The sequence below is a fragment of the Coregonus lavaretus genome, assembly GCF_964263955.1.
Source record: "Coregonus lavaretus genome assembly, chromosome: 12".
NCBI lineage: Eukaryota > Metazoa > Chordata > Actinopteri > Salmoniformes > Salmonidae > Coregonus > Coregonus lavaretus.
Window position 1 is genome coordinate 6,466,846 of NC_139999.1, and position 20,542 is coordinate 6,487,387.

Consider the following 20,542-nt stretch of genomic DNA (forward strand, 5'->3'; position numbering starts at 1 on the left):
GACAGTAACTAGTGTGATGGTTAGAGGACAGTAACTAGTGTGATGGTGAGAGGACAGTAACTAGTGTGATGGTTAGAGGACAGTAACTAGTGTGATGGTTAGAGGACAGTAACTAGTGTGATGGTTAGAGGACAGTAACTAGTGTGATGGTTAGAGGACGGTAACTAGTGTGACGTTAGACGACAGTAACTAGTGTGATGACTAGAGGACAGTAACTAGTGTGATGGTTAGAGGACAGTAATTAGTGTGACGTTAGAGGACAGTAACTAGTGTGATGGTTAGAGGACAGTAACTAGTGTGATGGTTAGAGGACAGTAACTAGTGTGATGGTTAGAGGACAGTAACTAGTGTGACGTTAGAGGACAGTAACTAGTGTGATGGTTAGAGGACAGTAACTAGTGTGATGGTTAGAGGACAGTAACTAGTGTGATGGTTAGAGGACAGTAACTAGTGTGATGGTTAGAGGACAGTAACTAGTGTGATGGTTAGAGGACAGTAACTAGTGTGATGGTTAGAGGACAGTAACTAGTGTGACGTTAGAGGACAGTAACTAGTGTGATGGTTAGAGGACAGTAACTAGTGTGATGTTAGAGGACAGTAACTAGTGTGATGGTTAGAGGACAGTAACTAGTGCGCACCTCTTGTTTGAGGGGGAATAAAGGACTGTACTTATTTACTTGTCCTTTATCTACGTGATCCTTTCCCCTCTGGATAATAACATTTACAAATCTGTGCAAAGGCTTAGTAAACCCGGACCATTTTGAGCATTATGATGTAATCATTTTATAATAAATAATAAATAAATAAATACAATTGAGTACGTCATGCACCAGAACCAGCTATGCTACCCTGTAAATATATAATAATACTTTAAAGTTTAAATGATTGGGTACCACTTTACATTAATCACTTGAAAAATGAATCCAATCCAATATTTCTGTTGAAGTATTCAGTTTTTAATTATCTGATGATTGTTCAAATTAAAAAGCCAACCTAACTTTCCCTAAAATTAAAATGCCAACCTACCTGGTATCAGTGGTTTACTGGTCCACAGGTCTGTCTCTTCACTCTCTGACAGTAACAGTTTGGTCCATGGAGCCTGGAGCCTGTGTTGTGTCACTGTGTGTGACTGGCAGAGAAAGGGCTTTATTCCCCTAGTTTATCCTTTAAGACAATCTGCAATTTGTAATCTGAAAGCTGTGTGTACGTGGAGTGTGTGTATGTGTGTGTGTACGTGGAGAGTGTGTATACGTGGAGAGTGTGTACGCATGGAGTGTGTGTGTTGGGAATAAAGGGAGGTGTGGAGGAGGGATTATGTGGAGGGACCAGCGACTGATTTACATTCAAGGACCAGTAAATTCGTACATAGACTCTACAAAAAATATATAAATAATTATCAGTTGATAAGACAAACAAACCTTTTTTAGACTGTTGGTATGTAGCTGTCAGTATGTAACTGTCAGCATGTATCAATCACATGTATCAGTCAGCATCTATCAGTCAGCACTTATCAGTCAGCACGTATCAGTCAGCATGTAGTAGTCTAATAATACAGAGTTGTCAGTCTAGGTCTCTTTAGTGTAAAATACTTGTCAAATTTACTAAAACTGTTTTACCTTAATGTCAATGTAGACCTTTTATATTTCAGCCTGCAATGTAATATTGTTACATTTACTGTTCATCCCCATACCGTTCCCTAATAGAGGGTTAAATAAACGTACACTAATCATATCCTTCAACAAAGTACTGAGTAAAGGGTCTGAATACTTATGTAAATGTGATTTAGAAAAAAAAAACTTATAAAAACCTGTTTTTGCTTTGTCACTGTGGGTTATTGTGTGTAGATTGATGAGGGGAAAAAAAACAATTTAATACATTTTAGAATTACGGTGTAACGTAAATAATTGTGCCGTCGGAAAGTATTCAGACCCCTTGCCTTGTTCCACATTTTGTTATGTTACAGCCTTATTCTAAAACTGATTAAATAGTCCATCTACGACACACAATACCCCACAATGACAAAGCAAAAACAGGTTTTTAGAGGTTTTTGCTAATTTATCATAAAAAATTAATAAATGGACAAATCAAATTTACATAAGTATTCAGACCCTTTACTCAGTACTTTGTTGAAGCGCCTTTGGCAGCGATTACAGCCTTGTGTCTTCTTGGGTATGACGCTACAAGCTTGGCACACCTGTATTTGTGGACTTTCTCCCATTCTTCTCTGCAGATCCTCTCAAGCTCTGTCAGGTTGGATGGGGAGCGTTGCTGCACAGCTATTTTCAGGTCTCTCCAGAGATGTTCGATCAGGTTCAAGTGCAGGCTCTGGCTGGGCCACTCAAGGACATTCAGAGACTTGTCCCGAAGCCACTCCTGCGTTGTCTTGGCTGTGTGCTTAGGGTCATTGTCCTGTTGGAAGGTGAACCTTCGCCCCAATGTGAGGTCCTGAGCACTCTGGAGCAGGTTTTCATCAAGGATCTCTCTGCACTTTCCTCCGTTCATCTTTCCCTCGACCCTGACTAGTCCCCCAGTCCCTGCTGCTGAAAAACTTCCCCACAACATGATGCTGCCACCACCATGCTTCACCATAGGGATGGTGCCAGGTTTCCTCCAGACGTGACGCTTGGCATTCAGGCCAAAGAGAATCTTGTTTCTGGTGTGAGAGTCTTTAGGTGTCTTTTGGCAAACTCCAAGTGGGCTGCCATGTGCCTTTTACTGAGGAGTGGCTTCCATATGGCCACTCTACCATAAAGGCCTGATTGGTGGAGTGCTGCAGAGATGGTTGTCCTTCTGGAAAGTTCTCCCATCTCCACAGAGGAACTCTAGAGCTCTGTCAGAGTGACCATCGGATTCTTGGTCACCTCCCTGACCAAGGCCCTTCTCATAACGATTGCTCAGTTTGGCCGGGCGGCGAGCTCTAGGAAGAGTCTTGATGGTTCCAAACTTCTTCCATTTAAGAATGATGGAAACCACTGTATTCTTGGGGTCCTTCAATGCTGCAGATCCCCAGATCTGTGCCTCGACACAATCCTGTCTCTGAGCTCTACGGACAATTGCTTCAACCTCATGGCTTGGTTTTTGCTCTGACATGCACTGTCAACTGTGGGACCTTTCATAGACAGGTGTGTGCCTTTCCAAATCATGTTCAATCAATTGAATTTACCACAGGTGGACTCCAATCATGTTGTAGAAACATCTCAAGGATGATCAATGGAAACAGGATGCACCTGAGCTCCATTTTGAGTCTCATAGCAAAGGGTCTGAATACTTATGTAAATAAGATATTTCATTTTTTTACTGTTTTTGCTTTGTCATTATGGGTATTGTGTGTAGATTAGAATAATTGTATTTATTTAATCCATTCTAGAGTAAGCCTGTAAACGTAACATTTGGAAAAAGTCAAGGGGTCTGAATACATTCCGAAGGCACTATAGGTCTATGGAGACCTCATATACCCATTAAACCACGAGTACATATTCAGGTCAATTGCATGTTGTTTAAATGTAAAAATCTGCTTCCAAATCACCTTCTTTTCTCTTTGACTAGTGAATTAGTTAGTGAACTAGTTCATAATCATCTAGACTAGGCCTACTCACACAAATTAATGGCAGAGTTCAGTGAGTGCACCAACTCTGGTAAAGTTGGGTTCGTCACCTACGGGTTTGATTATTTTGTGGTTGTATTTTAGATTAATTTGTGCATGCAATAACCCAAACGTCATGGGGTTGTCAGAACTTATGAAAGAGAGTGGTTACTAAACAGGAATGTGATTGAGCTCCAGTGATGTAACAACCTTCTCTCGTTGTTTTACTGTGTTCTGTAGCTGGATTAAATGGATTCCACAATCCAACAACAAATACAAAACATCCACCATTACTTAATTTCTTTATTCAAGAACAGAGAAACATCACATCAAAACAGAGTTCAAAGACAAGCATTTGATATATATATAGCCTGGTCCCCCAGATCCATTTGTTCTTTGTCAATTCCATTGCGGTCATTGTTTGTCATGACAATGAGTTGGTACGATAGCAGAAACTGACTGGCATTCAGGCTACAACACACCGTGAGAGAGAATGATTAATTGAACATACATGATCCAAAAGGTTTTCAAGCAGTAAGAGACATGAGATGTTTAAACGTCGCTTTTATTAAAACAGGGTACAAATACCACCTGCTTAAACCAGACTGACATCACTGGCGAACGCATCATTCAGTCAGTCTGGTTTAACCAGGCTAGGTAGTCATACAGGAGAGCTGGCAGTTACCAGACAAATCTCTCCTTCTAAACAGGCGACCAATTACAAGCAAATAAATCCTATTTCTCCATAGTACTATTTCACACAGGCCTCTTTTGTTCCAACGCCTCGCTCGCTAATCCACATTTCAAAGTCCTGTTCATCCTCATGGGAATAGGAACATGGCCTAACTTCAGAGAATGACTGACTAGTACCCGAAAGACAGACTAAAACCAAATCGGAACTATTTCTCTTTGCAGAAGATCGTAAAAAGTGTAAAAGTGAAATTTGTTAAAACGTTGCATTGCCCCCGTTCAATTGATTATTAGATATGCTTGGTCTTGTTCACCCACACAGATAGACTCACAAAGGAAACAACGTTTGCGCAAACAGCGAAATCATTAGGAGTGTTGCTAAATTCACATGGACCCATCTGAAGCCCATTATACCTGGTCTGAGGACAATTGGTTAGGTATTTCCACGACAGTTAATATATATTTGGTACAGACCTTTAACAATTAAAAGTGTTGTGGACAAAACAACATTGCAGATGGGCCATAGGCGCTCTTTTCAATAAGGTTTATTTGTCCACAGATATTCAGTTCCTGCTGTAACACAACGCGTCACCTCATGAACACTGGGCGAGCCTTTAGTAATCACTGAAGCCTTGAATCCACTTTTCAGATGGTTCTTCGACCAGAATCCTGGTATCCGTGGAAAGTCCACCACTCTTTCACAGTGAAGGTGTCCAGCTACTGAAGTTAGCAGCGGGCCATCAGTTCCAGGTTATGGTTCAGTGTGTCTACGACGAGGCTGATGTGACCTGACCCTTGTGTACGTACTCCAGAGCTGTGGCGACGGTTCTCATGTCCATCTCAATACTGCGAGCCCAGTTCTCCACATCACCTATTTCCTGTTCAAGACAAAAACATTAATTTTTTTTTTTTAAAGGTTAGAGGCTAGGGCTGCCTTATTAAGGGGTCAATACTAAGGACACAATGGGAAGAGTTACAACAAAAAATGTCAGAAGTTCATGAATAAGTAGCATACATGTTATAGACTATACAGTTGTTGCAGCTACTTCATACCACAAGGGGGGTGACATTATCAACTTTGTGACAAGGGGGGTGACATTAACTTTATGAGTGAGCACCTGACATTTCATCGTCAGACAGTCCTGAGAGTCATCCTCTTAATGACAAAGCATGAGTGAGCTGTGACGGAGATGGCTCAGAGCTATTTAACCTCCACTAAGCTAACATACGGAAATTGTTTTAAGATCATCAGACCATGGCTCATTTAGCTATTTGATTTTGAATTTTAGGACCCCTTTAGGTATAAAAAAAATGTATAATTTGATAAAAGATTACATTTCGCTTTTGCTACTATAGCCCATACAAACACATTGAATAACACAAATGGCAAAAAAAAGTCTAAATAAACCATAAGGAATAAGGTTTAGAAGTGTCTGTCCTATATCTAGGAGATATAAGAAAGTTCAGGAAATAAACAAATGTTGGGACACATATTGAACCCCTTATTTTTGTTGGCACAAAACTACCTCCATACTTCCATTCGTTTGTATGGATTACCATCGTGTTCGTGAGAGTCTCCCCTTTCCATAGAGGGGTCATATTAGTTTGTAGCTCAAACGGTTCGGACACTACAGACAGAAGTTGGCAGATCGGATGTACCGACTTCAGACGAGTCCCGAGACACCTGTGGGGGTTGTAGAGCAAACCGATTTTCGGGATGTCTCATGGTCTGACAAACACCGCTGTTTGCAGATCTGGAAGGCCGACATCGGCGGATACGGTGGATTGATCCGGAAGGCCGACATCGGCGGATACGGTGGATTGATCCGGAAGGCGAAATAGGCGGATGCCATGATATCTCTAGCTTAAACTGATGGATTTTGATGGGGATTTTTTTTATTATGTTACTTAGATTGACGCACGGTAGCGTCAAAAGACTTAAAGATTAACAAAATAAAATCAACCTTACTCTCTCACTCTGTTCTTCCTGACCAAGCCAAGGTATATGACACATTCATAATGCACCTATAATACAGCTTCCTGGAAGGTTACAGACAGACAGAGAGAGAGGGAATGTGGTGTTTGATGTTCAACGAAAGGGTTTGGATTTCCCTCCATACCGTAGTCATCTACTGGTGTCGATGTTAACACAGACAGGCAGAGATTGGCTTAACGCTGTGTTTGAGCCTTGGTAAGAAGAACAGTAGCTCATTATCTGTGATAGATATATATATATATAGCTTTGATGAGTTTGAGGCCTACTAAATGTTAAGTATCACATGTTTTAGCTAAAATGCTTTTGAACATAAGGTTTTATTTAACATGTTTGCCTGGCTGGGAATGTGGCAGGACTAAACGTACATTAGAACGGGTGAAAAAGTCAACTGAAAAGATACCCAATATACCAGTTTGTTTTGTTCCCAAAGGAAAGTTATATTGTACTTCTCTTCAGATTTGAAACACTCATGGGGGGGGGGGGGGGCTGCTATCATTCGACAAACATAAAAGGATTTAGGGAAAATGGCTACTAATCTAAGACCATACTGTGTAGTGTGTGTACCTTCAGGGCCTGGTTGAATCCTTCCACCATACTGATCCACTGAGCGGTCTGCTTGGAGAACTGGCTGGCCTGCACCTGTAACGTCTTCACCTCATGGTCCAGCTTCCTCTGGTTCACATACGCCTGGGCCACCCTGGAATTAAACATCACACACAGCAACTGGAAGATTAGTACAACAAGATTTTAAGGAGGCATGGAGATCAGAAGACTTCACATGAGGATAATAATAATAATAATAATAATAATAATAATAATAATAATAATAATATGCCATTTAGCAGACGCTTTTATCCAAAGCGACTTACAGTCATGTGCGCATACATTTTTACGTATGGGTGGTCCCGGGGATCGAACCCACTACCCTGGCATTACAAGCGCCATGCTCTACCAATTGAGCTACAGAGGCCTAAGCAACATTTAATAAAAGGTTGATCTGATGACATCTTATGGGCAAAGACATTCTATTGGATATTGGAAACGGAAGAGAAATTAGACCGAAATCAGTGGTTAAGAAAGTGTAAAAATATGTCCTTATGAAATCCTTCATAACAACAATAAATAAGAGGTTGGTTTCTACACTTGACTTTATCCTCCTTTCGTTAACTGTAATTGAATTACATTTACATTTACATTTTAGTCATTTAGCAGACGCTCTTATCCAGAGCGACTTACAGTTAGTGAATACATATTTTTTTATTTATTTTTTTATACTGGCCCCCCGTGGGAATCGAACCCACAACCCTGGCGTTGCAAACGCCATGCTCTATCAACTGATCTACATCCCTGCCGGCCATTCCCTCCCCTACCCTGGACGACGCTGGGCCAATTGTGCACCGCCCATGAGTCTCCCGGTCGCGGCCGGCTGCGACAGAGCCTGGATTCGAACCAGGATCTCTAGTGGCACAGTTAGCACTGCGATGCAGTGCCTTAGACCACTGCGCCACTCAGGAGACAATGTGAATGTAGTGTCGCAACCAAGGTGGTCAAGTCCAACTGTTTCCATTAGATGCTATTCTTTGGTTTCGCCACTAGATCAAGCTTCCTGCCATCCAGAACCTCTAAACTATGCGTTGTCAGAGGAAGGCCCCAAAAAATTGTCAAAAAGACTCCAGCCACCCAAGTCATACACTGTTCTCTCTGCTACCGCACGGCAAGCGGCACCAGAGCGCCGAGTCTAGGTCCAAAAGGCTCCTTAACAGCGTCTAACCACAAGCCATAAGACTGCTGAACAATTAATCAAATGACTACCCGGACTATTTGCATTGACCCCTCCTTTGTGCTGCTGCTACTCACTGTGTATTATCTATTACAGTGGGGAAAAAAAGTATTTAGTCAGCCACCAATTGTGCAAGTTCTCCCACTTAAAAAGATGAGAGAGGCCTGTAATTTTCATCATAGGTACACGTCAACTATGACAGACAAATTGAGAAAAAAAAAAAGCCAGTACATGTCCAGGCCCGTCTGAAGTTTGCTAGAGTGCATTTGGATGATCCAGAAGAGGATTGGGAGAATGTCATATGGTCAGATGAAACCAAAATATAACTTTTTGGTAAAAACTCAACTCGTTGTGTTTGGAGGACAAAGAATGCTGAGTTGCATCCAAAGAACACCATACCTACTGTGAAGCATGGGGGTGGAAACATCATGCTTTGGGGCTGTTTTTCTGCAAAGGGACCAGGACGACTGATCCGTGTAAAGGAAAGAATGAATGGGGCCATGTATCGTGAGATTTTGAGTGAAAACCTCCTTCCATCAGCAAGGGCATTGAAGATGAAACGTGGCTGGGTCTTTCAGCATGACAATGATCCCAAACACACCGCCCGGGCAACGAAGGAGTGGCTTCGTAAGAAGCATTTCAAGGTCCTGGAGTGGCCTAGCCAGTCTCCAGATCTCAACCCCATAGAACATCTTTGGAGGGAGTTGAAAGTCTGTGTTGCCCAGCGACAGCCCCAAAACATCACTGCTCTAGAGGAGATTTGCATGGAGGAATGGGCCAAAATACCAGCAACAGTGTGTGAAAACCTTGTGAAGACTTACAGAAAATGTTTGACCTGTGTCATTGCCAACAAAGGGTATATAACAAAGTATTGAGAAACTTTTGTTATTGACCAAATACTTATTTTCCACCATAATTTGCAAATAAATTCATTAAAAATCCTACAATGTGATTTTCTGGATTTTTTTTTCTCATTTTGTCTGTCATAGTTGACGTGTACATATGATGAAAATTACAGGCCTCTCTCATCTTTTTAAGTGGGAGAACTTGCACAATTGGTGGCTGACTAAATACTTTTTTCCCCCACTGTATCTACGTATAGTCACTTTTACCCCTACCTACATGTACATATTACCTCAATTACCTAGACTAACCTGTACCCCACACATTGACTCGGTACTGATACCCCCTGTATATAGCCTCATTATAGTTATTTTTATTGTGCTACTTAAAAAGACAAAAAACGTTATTTCGTAAATATTTTCTTCACTCTTATTTTCTTACATTTACATTTTAGTCATTTAGCAGACGCTCTTATCCAGAGCGACTTAAAGTTAGTGAGTGCATACATTTTTCATACTGGCCCTCCGTGGGAATCGAACCCACAACCCTGGCGTTGCAAACGCCATGCTCTACCAACTGAGCTACAGCATTGTTGTTAAGGGCTTGTAAGTAAGCATTTCACATTAAGGTCTACACCCATTGTATTCAGCACAAATAACATTTGATTTTAATTAACTTTTGTACTACTGAAATATTACCAGGGTGTACAATGTGCTGTGGAGTCACATGCCATCATTGGTTAACACAGTGATTGAAGGCTAAGCACACAGACAGTTTTTTTTTAGTCCAGGATTAAATTTAATCTGTGACGGGGAAATTTGCAGGCATTTTCTGTTATAAAATCGACGATTGCTTAGTAAGGAAGATAGGGGATTTCTATTGGAGAAGCAGTGTCCGCCTATCACGCCTGTAGGCGATATCATGGAGACGTTAGCTACCTAAGATCATGTGCAGAAACACATCGTCGGGTATAACGGTCAAGTCACTCCGAACTGCGCATGTGCATGCCGTCCACTCGATATAAAGTAGTTTTTGACGAAAATGAAAACGTGTCAGTTTGTCACTTTTATGAGGTTGTAGTAATGGCATGGTTGAGCTACTTAAAACATGGGTTTTAATCTATGTTGTGCCTTCAGAAATCGAGAAAATGAACTACTAAGGAATCAGTTCAATTCTCTCATTGACTTCTCAAACCCCGGTCCGGTATGCAGAGTCTGCTTCGCAAGTGTTGCAATGTTGGGTTTAAAAACCTCTGTGACAAAAAGCTATAAACCAAGGCTACAGTTAAAATACAAGACGGTAGCTAAACACTTTCAATGCAGGTTACAAAACAGGCCTAATTGGTCACGTGTCAAGGCAGGTGCCGGTGGCGGCAGGTAGCTTAGTGGTTAAGAGCGTTGTGCCAGTAACCGAAAGGTCGCTGGTTCTAATCCCCGAGCCGACTAGGTGAAAGATCTGTCGATGTGCCCTTGAGCAAGGCACTTAACCCTAATTGCTCATGTAAGTCGCTCTGGATAAGAGCGTCTGCTAAATGACTAATAAAAATAAAAAAAATAAAAAAATAAAAAAAGGCATTTGATCGGAATTGGCCGAGTTGAACAGCTGAATGATGGGTACATAAAAACAGGGGTAGGGCCCTATAAAAAAAATCAGTATTGCGGACGGAATCCCGACAATAAAACGGAATTTAACAATATATTTAACTTGTTTGGAAATCAAATAAAGCTATTGAACAGAAATGAGAAAAATGCATTCATTTGCCCAAGTGAATCATAAGACGAACAAACTGCATCAGTGATTCCTATTTTCATGCAACTTTCTGAAACGGCACAGGAATGCCCCTGTCTGAGTGGGTGTGTGCGGTGCGTACACCGTGTAGCCGTTAGCGATGATGCTAATGATAACATTATTCTGGTAGAGATGGAAAGGCTTTCCCAAAAACCTTCTCAATTAAATGTTAACAACAAAGTAGCCTATGCATACATGGCAGAATAATATTATGATTATTTGCATCAATACAGTGGCCATTTGTTTTGCAAACTCTGCAATCACATGAGCCCTACAACAACACCGCTTAACCAAACAAAGGTATCTTCCTGGTGCCCACTTGCATTAAAGGGTAACTACACACAAAAATCGAATTTTAGGGAAGAAATCCCAGACCTAAAAAAAGTATCCTGATGCAGTTTAAACATTTTTGTGGACTTAGAACATTCAATTGTTTTTTTTTAAATCAAATACAATAAAGTGAATGAGAGCGAAAACTGAAACTGTGAAAAACTAAATGGCGAAAACCGAATTTGGGAAAAACAAAACGTAATCAGGCAAAAAATAAATACAGATGTTTTAGGTCCCAACAGGGGTAAACAACACAAGCTAACTACTGGCCATTATTCACATACCCAACATTGAGGTGGTCCACCAAGGCTTCTGTTAGACAGGTGGCCGCAGCAATTGCCTCTCGTCTGCGTCTCTCTGAGCAGGGCAAAAGAAAACAGGAGTGTATTCATTACGTCTTGCAACGGAAACCGTTTAACAAACAAATTGAAACAAATCGAGAAAACGGAACAAAACAGGGAGGGACCTACCTGAATTTGTCCAATCTAAACTCATTTTCGTTGCAAAACGTTTACAGTTTGGAGTAAACAGTTTCTATTGCAAAACGTTTTGCAACAGACGAAACGTTTTGCAACAACAGAATAGGCGTAATGAATACATCTACAGAAAACGTTTACCGTTTAAGAACCAAACGGAATGCAAACGGAGCAAAACGGGAGTTTCTTGCTATTGGACAAATTTAGGTAGCCGCCACCACTAGAATCGGCGGAATGAATACACCCCACCTATCATGTCATGGGTGGAATAGCATAACGTAGCTAGGTTAGCCATCAAGTTAAGAACACGCTAACGTTAGCGTCTTCTAGTTAGCTGTGTTCGCCCAAAACTTGAGTAACCCTTGGAGTAAATGTACAGTATATAACCACACACACACACACATACATATATATATATATATATGCGGTATAACGTCGATTCCAGGGGCTAGTTAGCGAACTGCCTGACCCTGGGCGTCAGTACGAGTTCAAATACTAGCAGAGGCAACTCGTCGTTGTCGTCCAGAGCTAGCTAACTATAAATCCAGTTATCGTCACGAAATTCACAATTTGCTTGACTCATGCATTTCTAACGGTTGTTTGTTGTTATACGTTCAGAACCTTGTTGCTGCAGCTAACTAACTAGCTAGCTAATTTTCCTAGCTGTTGTTTTTAGCATAGCTAGCTAGCTGCAGCATCACACTAGACGTTATTTCCCCTCACCTTGGAGTTCTTTTCTCTCGTTCTGCTTAGCTTGGTGCTCCTTCAATAAACGAGAAAGCATTTTTACTTTATTTTTCGCTACCTTAATTTATTTGTTCAATATATTTTCATTTATCTAGCAGGGACATGAGAGCTAGCAGGATTTACAGCTGTTGTCACACGAGACCACGTAATGATGACCAAGTGCGTTTCTCGTAGGATCAGTTTGCCATCCCAAAGCTGAAACGTTGAATTAGCCCAAATAACGCAATATTGACTTCAGATCCGTTTTTATTTCTTCTTTGGAGTTTAACGGCGGTTGGCATCCAATATGTTGCATTACTGCCCCCAACTGGACTATAACATACATCCATTGTACTTGGTGATAAAAAAAATAATTGGAAAAGGGAAGATAAAAAAAAGAAACACCCTACCAACTAACCCGACACTCATTAAAAACCCACTACCTCCTTCCACTACTTTGACCCTATCTGCTCCTGCACCATGACACCACCACTCAACACACCCTGTAACTCTTGAAGTCAAATCTCGTATACCCAAATACTTCTCTGCAGCTGCCACTACAACATCTATTTTCTGTGATTTATGTTCAATTTCTGTGGTACAGTTGATAACCAGCGCTATGAACGCTAAGAAGCCAACCTTACTGAAGCGTACATCACTCGTCGGTCTATCCCTCTGTGCTGGCACAGATCTACTACCTACAGCGATCCTCTCAGGATCCCTCACCCTTGACCCATCCTCCTCTACTTTCTTCTCTGCCTCAGCATACGACACCTTCTGCACTACTCTGACTCGTCACCTCAACCTGCCTCTCTTGCACCGGACACTTCCGATCACCAGCAACCCCTACAGTTTACACACATACACAAAAACTTTATCCACCTAAACTACACAATCCTTTATCCCATGCCCTCCTGCACACTTGCCACATCTTGGAATCTCCCTCCTACAAACTACTGCAACATGGCCATAAACGCTGCACCTGAAACAGCGCAGTGTATTCGGCACGAAAGCTCTAACAGGATAACTAAAATATGACTAAAAACTCAAAAGGACTCACCACCGGTTCTGCGTCGCACCAAACGGCGGAATCACAAACACCAGGAATTTTCACCTTCATTTGCTCCACCTCCACAGTTAACGCTACCCCAGAAATCACTCCTTTCAATGGTGCTCTCTGTTCCTAAGAGCAAAGTAAGAAACAGATCTAGACCCAAGTTGCGTGACACAGAGCATCTGCTCCCTCTGGTCAGAAGAAACACAAACAAATATCACAAGTCCACTACGGGTTACCTTCACTGGATTCAACTGCACCCAACTCCTATCTGTGACAGCATGGGCATCGCCCTTGAGGCTACAACCCATAGGAATCCCCACTTAGTTGACCTACTTTGACTACTTTAAAAATGGCGGAAGCATGGTGGAAGCCCTCAATGGCCCTGCCCCTGCACATGCTAAAACATCACATGCTTTGTAAACAACAGGTGTGGACTAGCAGTCACATGCTTAAGTACGGGCCTTTCCCAACAATGCAGAGAGAAAGAAAATAGAGAAATAATAAAAGTAATAATAAATACACAATGAGTAACGATAACTTGGCTACAGTGAGGGAAAAAAGTATTTGATCCCCTGCTGATTTTGTACGTTTGCCCACTGACAAAGACATGATCAGTCTATAATTTTAATGGTATGTTTATTTGAACAGTGAGAGACAGAATAACAACAAAAAAATCCAGGAAAACGCATGTCAAAAATGTTATAAATTGATTTGCATTTTCATGAGGGAAATAAGTATTTGACCCCTCTGCAAAACATGACTTAGTACTTGGTGGCAAAACCCTTGTTGGCAATCACAGAGGTCAGACGTTTCTTGTAGTTGGCCACCAGGTTTGCACACATCTCAGGAGGGATTTTATCCCACTCCTCTTTGCAGATCTTCTCCAAGTCATTATGGTTTCGAGGCTAACGTTTGGCAACTCGAACCTTCAGCTCCCTCCACAGATTTTCTATGAGATTAAGGTCTGGAGACTGGCTAGGCCACTCCAGGACCTTAATGTGCTTCTTCTTGAGCCACTCCTTTGTTGCCTTGGCCGTGTGTTTTGGGTCATTGTCATGCTGGAATACCCATCCACGACCCATTTTCAATGCCCTGGCTGAGGGAAGGAGGTTCTCACCCAAGATTTGACGGTACATGGCCCCGTCCATCGTCCCTTTGATGCGGTGATGTTGTCCTGTCCCCTTAGCAGAAAAACACCCCCAAAGCATAATGTTTCCAACTCCATGTTTGACGGTGGGGATGGTGTTCTTGGGGTCATAGGCAGCATTCCTCCTCCTCCAAACACGGCGAGTTGAGTTGATGCCAAAGAGCTCGATTTTGGTCTCATCTGAACACAACACTTTCACCCAGTTCTCCTCTGAATCATTCAGATGTTCATTGGCAAACTTCAGACGGCCCTGTATATGTGCTTTCTTGAGCAGGGGGACCTTGCGGGCGCTGCAGGATTTCAGTCCTTCATGGCGTAGTGTGTTACCAATTGTTTTCTTGGTGACTATGGTCCCAGCTGCCTTGAGATCATTGACAAGATCCTTCCGTGTAGTTCTGGGCTGATTCCTCACCGTTCTCATGATCATTGCAACTCCACGAGGTGAGATCTTGCATGGAGCCCCAGGCCGAGGGAGATTGACAGTTATTTTGTGTTTCTTCCATTTGCGAATAATCGCACCAACTGTTGTCACCTTCTCACCAAGATGCTTGGCGATGGTCTTGTAGCCCATTCCAGCCTTGTGTAGGTCTACAATCTTGTCCCTGACATCCTTGGAGAGCTCTTTGGTCTTGGCCATGGTGGAGAGTTTGGAATCTGATTGATTGATTGCTTCTGTGGACAGGTGTCTTTTATACAGGTAACAAGCTGAGATTAGGAGCACTCCCTTTAAGAGTGTGCTCCTAATCTCAGCTCGTTACTTGTATAAAAGACACCTGGGAGCCAGAAATCTTTCTGATTGAGAGGGGGTCAAATACTTATTTCCCTCATTAAAATGCAAATCAATTTATAACATTTTTGACATGCGTTTTTCTGGATTTTTTTGTTGTTATTCTGTCTCTCACTGTTCAAATAAACCTACCATAAAAATTATAGACTGATCATTTCTTTGTCAGTGGGCAAACTTACAAAATCAGCAGGGGATCAAATACTTTTTTCCCTCACTGTATATACAAAGGGGAACCAGTACTGAGTCGATGTGCAGGAGTATGAGGTAATTGAGGTAGATATGTACATATAACTAGGAATAAAGTGCCAGATAGTAAACAGCAGCAGCAGAGTATATGATGAGTCAACAGAGTTTGTGCAAAAAGGGTCAATGCAGATAGTCCAGGTAGCTATTGGTTAACTATTTAACTACCTATTTAGTGTCTTATGGGATGGGGGTAGAAGCTGTTCATGGTCTTGTTGGTTCCAGACTTGGTGCATCGGTACCGCTTGCCATGCGGTTGCAGAGAGAACAGTATATGAGGTCCTGGATGGCAGGGAGCTCAGCTCCATTGATGTACTGGGCCGTACGCATTACCATCTGTAGCGCCTTGCGGTCGGATGCCAAGCAGTTGCCGTACCAAGCGGTGATGCAGCCAGTCAAGACGCTCTCAATGGTGCAGCTGTATAATGTTTTGAGGATCTGAGGATCTACTGGTATCAATTACTCCAGCCACCCAAGTCATAGACTGTTGTCTTTGCTACCACACGGCAAGCGGTACCGATGCACGAAGTCTGGAACCAACAGCACCCTGAACATCTCTTTTGACTCATCACATACGCTGCTGCTACTGTTAATTGTCTATCCTGTTGCCTAGTCAGTACACATCTACCTCAATTACCTCGCACCCCTGCACATCGACTCGCTACTGGTACCCTGTGTTTATAGCAAAGTTACCATTCATTTATGTATTGTGTTATTATTTTTCTCTGTCTCTTTTTTTTTTCTCTCTGCATTGTGGGAAGGGCCCGTCAGTAAGCATTTCACTGTTAGTCTACACCTGTTGTTTACCAAGCATGTGATGAGTGTGGCTGTCACTAATCCAATTCATACACAGTACCACCTCCTGCACCTCCTCTCTGTCTCCTGTCTCAGTCATTAAATCAATACTGTAAAAGTGCTGTCTGCAGCAGAGCAGTGAGAGCTAAAAAGGGCAGCAGAGAAAAATGACCCTGGCTTTAAGTGCTGTCTACCATCTAAAATAGTCTTTATCCTTGAAGTGAGTCGCCTAGACTGCTAATGAGTTCTTGTGTTGGGTTGTTAGGTGGCGGTGTCACTAGCAACGGTCATCGAAATTGTTAAAAAGGTTTTTAAAAACAATTATAATGCAACAGTTGGACAATGGATGAAGATACTCCAAACTTTTATAATTTTTTATAATCCATCAGATATTGACCGAATTATAGCACATAAAGCATTTTACTGGTTTAGGCAAATAATGAATGGAATTCCGAGATTTTGGTGGGAATTCAGGTATTACAGTGGGGGAAAAAAGTATTTAGTCAGCCACCAATTTCTCCCACTTAAGTTCTCCCACTTAAAAAGATGAGAGAGGCCTGTAATTTTCATCATAGGTACACGTCAACTATGACACACAAAATGAGAAAAAAAAATCCAGAAAATCACATTGTAGGATTTTTTATGAATTTATTTGCAAATTATGGTGGAAAATAATAATGGTGGAAATAAATTTGCGGGGCTCAGTGGCGACCCGTCATTCAGGGCAGGTTGGGCAGAGCCAAAAAACAACAACAACAAAAAAAATGTTTTGGGGGGTTGCCTTTTATTTTGACATTGATATGTGTCACATATCAGTTTGCAAACAATGTAAAAAAAAATAATAATAATGTATTGAGTTAATAAAGCTGTATACAAACAATCTATTTTTTGCTTTCTTGAGTAAGGCAGCTCCAAAATGCAGGTGTTTCAGCCTAGCTCAGTGCTTTCTGTGGTGGTGGGGCAGCCAGCAGAAAATACGGAGTGTAGGGGTTGGTAATGTTCTCTAGTTGGGCTGTGATTGGCTCAGTGTTCTGTCACTCATGGGGACACTACGTCAAAATCTATGGGGAGAGATCGAATATTCAAGCCCCTTGGGTGTTGCCATAGAGTTACATTAGAAGTGCCCATCCAAGAAGGCTCAAGGTCATTGGCCACAGATAAAATGCTGTCAAATCACGTTATATCTAGAGTAGCTTTGATTGGACTGATCATGTCAACATCATACTTTCAAAATCTTAGCTAGCAAGCTAGCAGTCATCGTCATGAATCAAGTAGACAATCTACTGGCAAATCCTTTTCAATCCTTGTCATATGAAGAGAAATTATGAAGAGAAATTATAGTTAAAACGTATCAGTGCTCATAAACATTACACAACAAGTTGGAAATCGCAAATTCAACAATGAGTGGTTTGGAAGGAATCAGTGTCTAACTGCAAGCATCGCAAAGCAATCACTAGCCTGCTATTCAGTGGAGAGGGTGTGTGGTCCAAGTCTGGGTTTAAGGGTCTCTTTTCCAAGCTTAAAAGGATAGACATAAAATACAATTTCATTTGTCACATGCATCGGATACCACAGGTGTAGACCTTACCGTGAAATGCTTACTGACAAGCCCTTAACCAACAATGCAGTTCAAGAAATAGAGTTAAGAAAATATTTACTAAATAAACTAAAAGTAAAAAACAAAACAAAAAAAGTTACACAATAAAAAAACAATATTGAGGCTATATACAGGGGGTACCGGTACTGAGTCAATGTGCGGGGGTACAGGTTAGTTGAGATAATTGGTACATGTAGGTAGGGGTAAAGTGACTATGCATAGATAATAGCTTTGTGGGCACTATGTTGTTGAACGCTGAGCTGTAGTCAATGAACAGCATTCTCACATAGGTGTTCCTTTTGTCCAGGTGGGAAAGGGCAGTGTGGAGTGCCATTGAGATTGCGTCATCTGTGGATCTGTTGGGGTGGTATGCGAATTGGAGTGGGTCTAGGATTTCCTGGATGATGGTGTTGATGTGAGTCATGACCAGCCTTTCAAAGCACTGCATGGCTACAGACATGAGTGCTACGGGGCAGTAGTCATTTAGGCAGGTTACCTTCGCGTTCTTGGGCACAGGGACTATGGTGGTCTGCTTGAAACGTGTAGGTATTACAGACTCGGTCAGGGAAAGGTTGAAAATGTCAGTGAAGATACTTGCCAGTTGGTCTGCGCATGCTGTGAGTACACGTGTTACGCGGAGTGGAACAGGGGAACCCAAGAGCAGACTCAGACGAGGAGACTGGGATGAAGTAACCAAGGTATTTATTGAAACACAGGGGGGAGATGGAGTGCAGGTCAGGGGAAACTGCTGGAAACCAGGTGCGGAGGCTGAGGCTGGAGCGAGGGGGGTTGGAGACAGGGTGAGCAGGTCCGGAGGGGAATCCAAGGGAGTAGTAGAGTGGGGAATCCAGGACAGAGTAGCAGGATGACGAGTTGTGGGTCTGGAGACAGGGACCAGAGTCAGAGAGGGCAGAACTGTAGCGGAGAGGAAAGCGGCATCAGGCAAGGAAAACAGGCACAACAGGATCTGAATAGTAACAAACGGCTAGAACCGTAGACTGACTGAGCAGAGATTACGATCTGGCAGCGTGGAAGTGGCAGGACTATTTGTAGAGGTCTTGATTATGGAACAGGTTGCAGCTGGTGGGGATCTGCTCTGACTCCAGCACACCTGTCTTCACCCACACAATCACACAGAGACAGAGAGACAGAGAGACAGAGAGACAGAGAGGGAGAGGGAGAGAGAGAGAGAGAGAGAGAGAGAGAGAGAGAGAGAGAGAGAGAGAGAGAGAGAGAGAGAGAGAGAGAGAGTACGAGATGAGAGAGAGTGCGAGAGAGAGAGAGCGTGAGAGAGAGAGAGAGAGAGAGAGAGAGAGAGCGAGAGAGAGAGCGAGAGAGAGAGAGAGAGAGAGAGAGAGAAAGAGAAAGAGAGAGAGAAAGAGAGAGAGGGAGAGAATAATGGGGGAGTGGTGGCAGGTCAAGGAGACAGGATGAGCAGTAGAGGGCGTTGCAGGAGCAGATGTGACGTCCTGGTAATCCGTCTGGCCCTGCGGCCTTGTGAATGTTGACCTGTTTAAAGGTCTTGCTCACATCGGCTACGGATACAACATTGGCCATGCTGTCAATCCAGCATGACTTCTGCCACTGTTAAAATAACTGGACACTCGGAACTGGGTAATCTCAAACTTTAGTGAGTTCAAGACAACTGGGAACTTTGAAAAAAACGAGCTCAGACTGGGAAAATACATTTTGAATGGTCATCCAACTCGGAATTCCAAGTCGGGAACTCGGGCCTCTTTCTAGAGCTCCGACCTGAAGATCACTGACGTCATGATTCGACCTTGTTTTTTTCAGAGTTCCCAGTTGTCTTGAAAGCACCATAAATCCAGAGAATGCCAGACTTTGATGACAAAGTCACCTTCATGTTCAAGTGAGAACAGCACAACAAGGTGAGTCCAAAAATGTATTGTATGCTGCTGCATAAATTACATAATATGCCAGGGAGAAATGTATACTGCAGCTAAGAAAGTAATACTAAGTGTATGTTGTGTAGTAAGCTGTTAGTAGCCCATGTGCCTCACCCTAATAATATGGTCCCTTTTCCCCTCATAATTTAGCCTCCTGTTCTGACTTGGTGGTGCACATGTAGCCTATAGCCTGTTTTAGAGAAATGTCATCATTGAATAATGTAAGAACGGCCCATGTTCTGAATTCTGTCGCTGTACATTTCAAAAGTGCTGAACAAATAGTTATATTGACTACGTCCGTCCTAGCTCGCTCATTAATGTCTTAATCAAAATTACGGATTGCCTCTTATCCGCTCGTCGTCCCCTTATGCCATAGTTTGTACATCTCAATTGTCAGTAGAAACCACATTTGTTTAAGCAAGTCAGCCATATCAGCTATGTTATTCTAAAAGGCAGTAAATGAGGCTGAATGAACTGTTTCGCTGCCAGACAAGGCTCCGCTGATAGCCAGGTATAGCGGTGGTAAGGTGTTGGGACTGCTGTTGGGACAGCTTTATGTAGGCCCTAACAGTTTGTGGGCACCGTTTGTCACCGTTATAGTGCAATTCATGTATTGTTTAGTGTTGTGTTGTGTAGTGGCTTTGCATCAAGTTTGTTTGTTTTTGTTTGCCCCACCAAGATTTACATGCTAAAATCGCCACTGGCTGCTTATATTGGTCAAACTAAACGAGCATTGAAACTTCGCATCGCACCACAAGGAGGTCATATCGAACGGAAACTAAAACAAAGAGAGGTAT

At 42.3% G+C, this 20,542-nt stretch overlaps 1 protein-coding gene across 2 annotated transcripts; it reads right to left on the reverse strand.

Annotated features, from left to right (window-relative positions):
* Positions 1–3,871: 3,871 nt before the first annotated feature.
* On the reverse strand, positions 3,872–12,435 carry bloc1s1 (biogenesis of lysosomal organelles complex-1, subunit 1). Of its 2 annotated transcripts, XR_014614072.1 has the most exons (5): positions 12,210–12,407; positions 11,295–11,367; positions 6,834–6,966; positions 4,233–5,151; positions 3,872–4,188 (listed from the first exon to the last, which is right to left on the reverse strand). XR_014614072.1 is itself a non-coding variant. In XM_084173786.1 (4 exons), the coding sequence occupies exons 1-4, from the start codon at positions 12,268–12,270 to the stop codon at positions 5,041–5,043; spliced, it is 378 nt and encodes a 125-aa protein (XP_084029912.1). In that variant the 5' UTR covers positions 12,271–12,435; the 3' UTR covers positions 3,872–5,040. The 2 variants fall into 2 exon arrangements, 1 of the variants encoding a protein (XP_084029912.1); XM_084173786.1 differs by having other exon boundaries at positions 3,872–5,151; positions 12,210–12,435.
* Between the last annotated feature and the right edge of the window lie 8,107 nt (positions 12,436–20,542).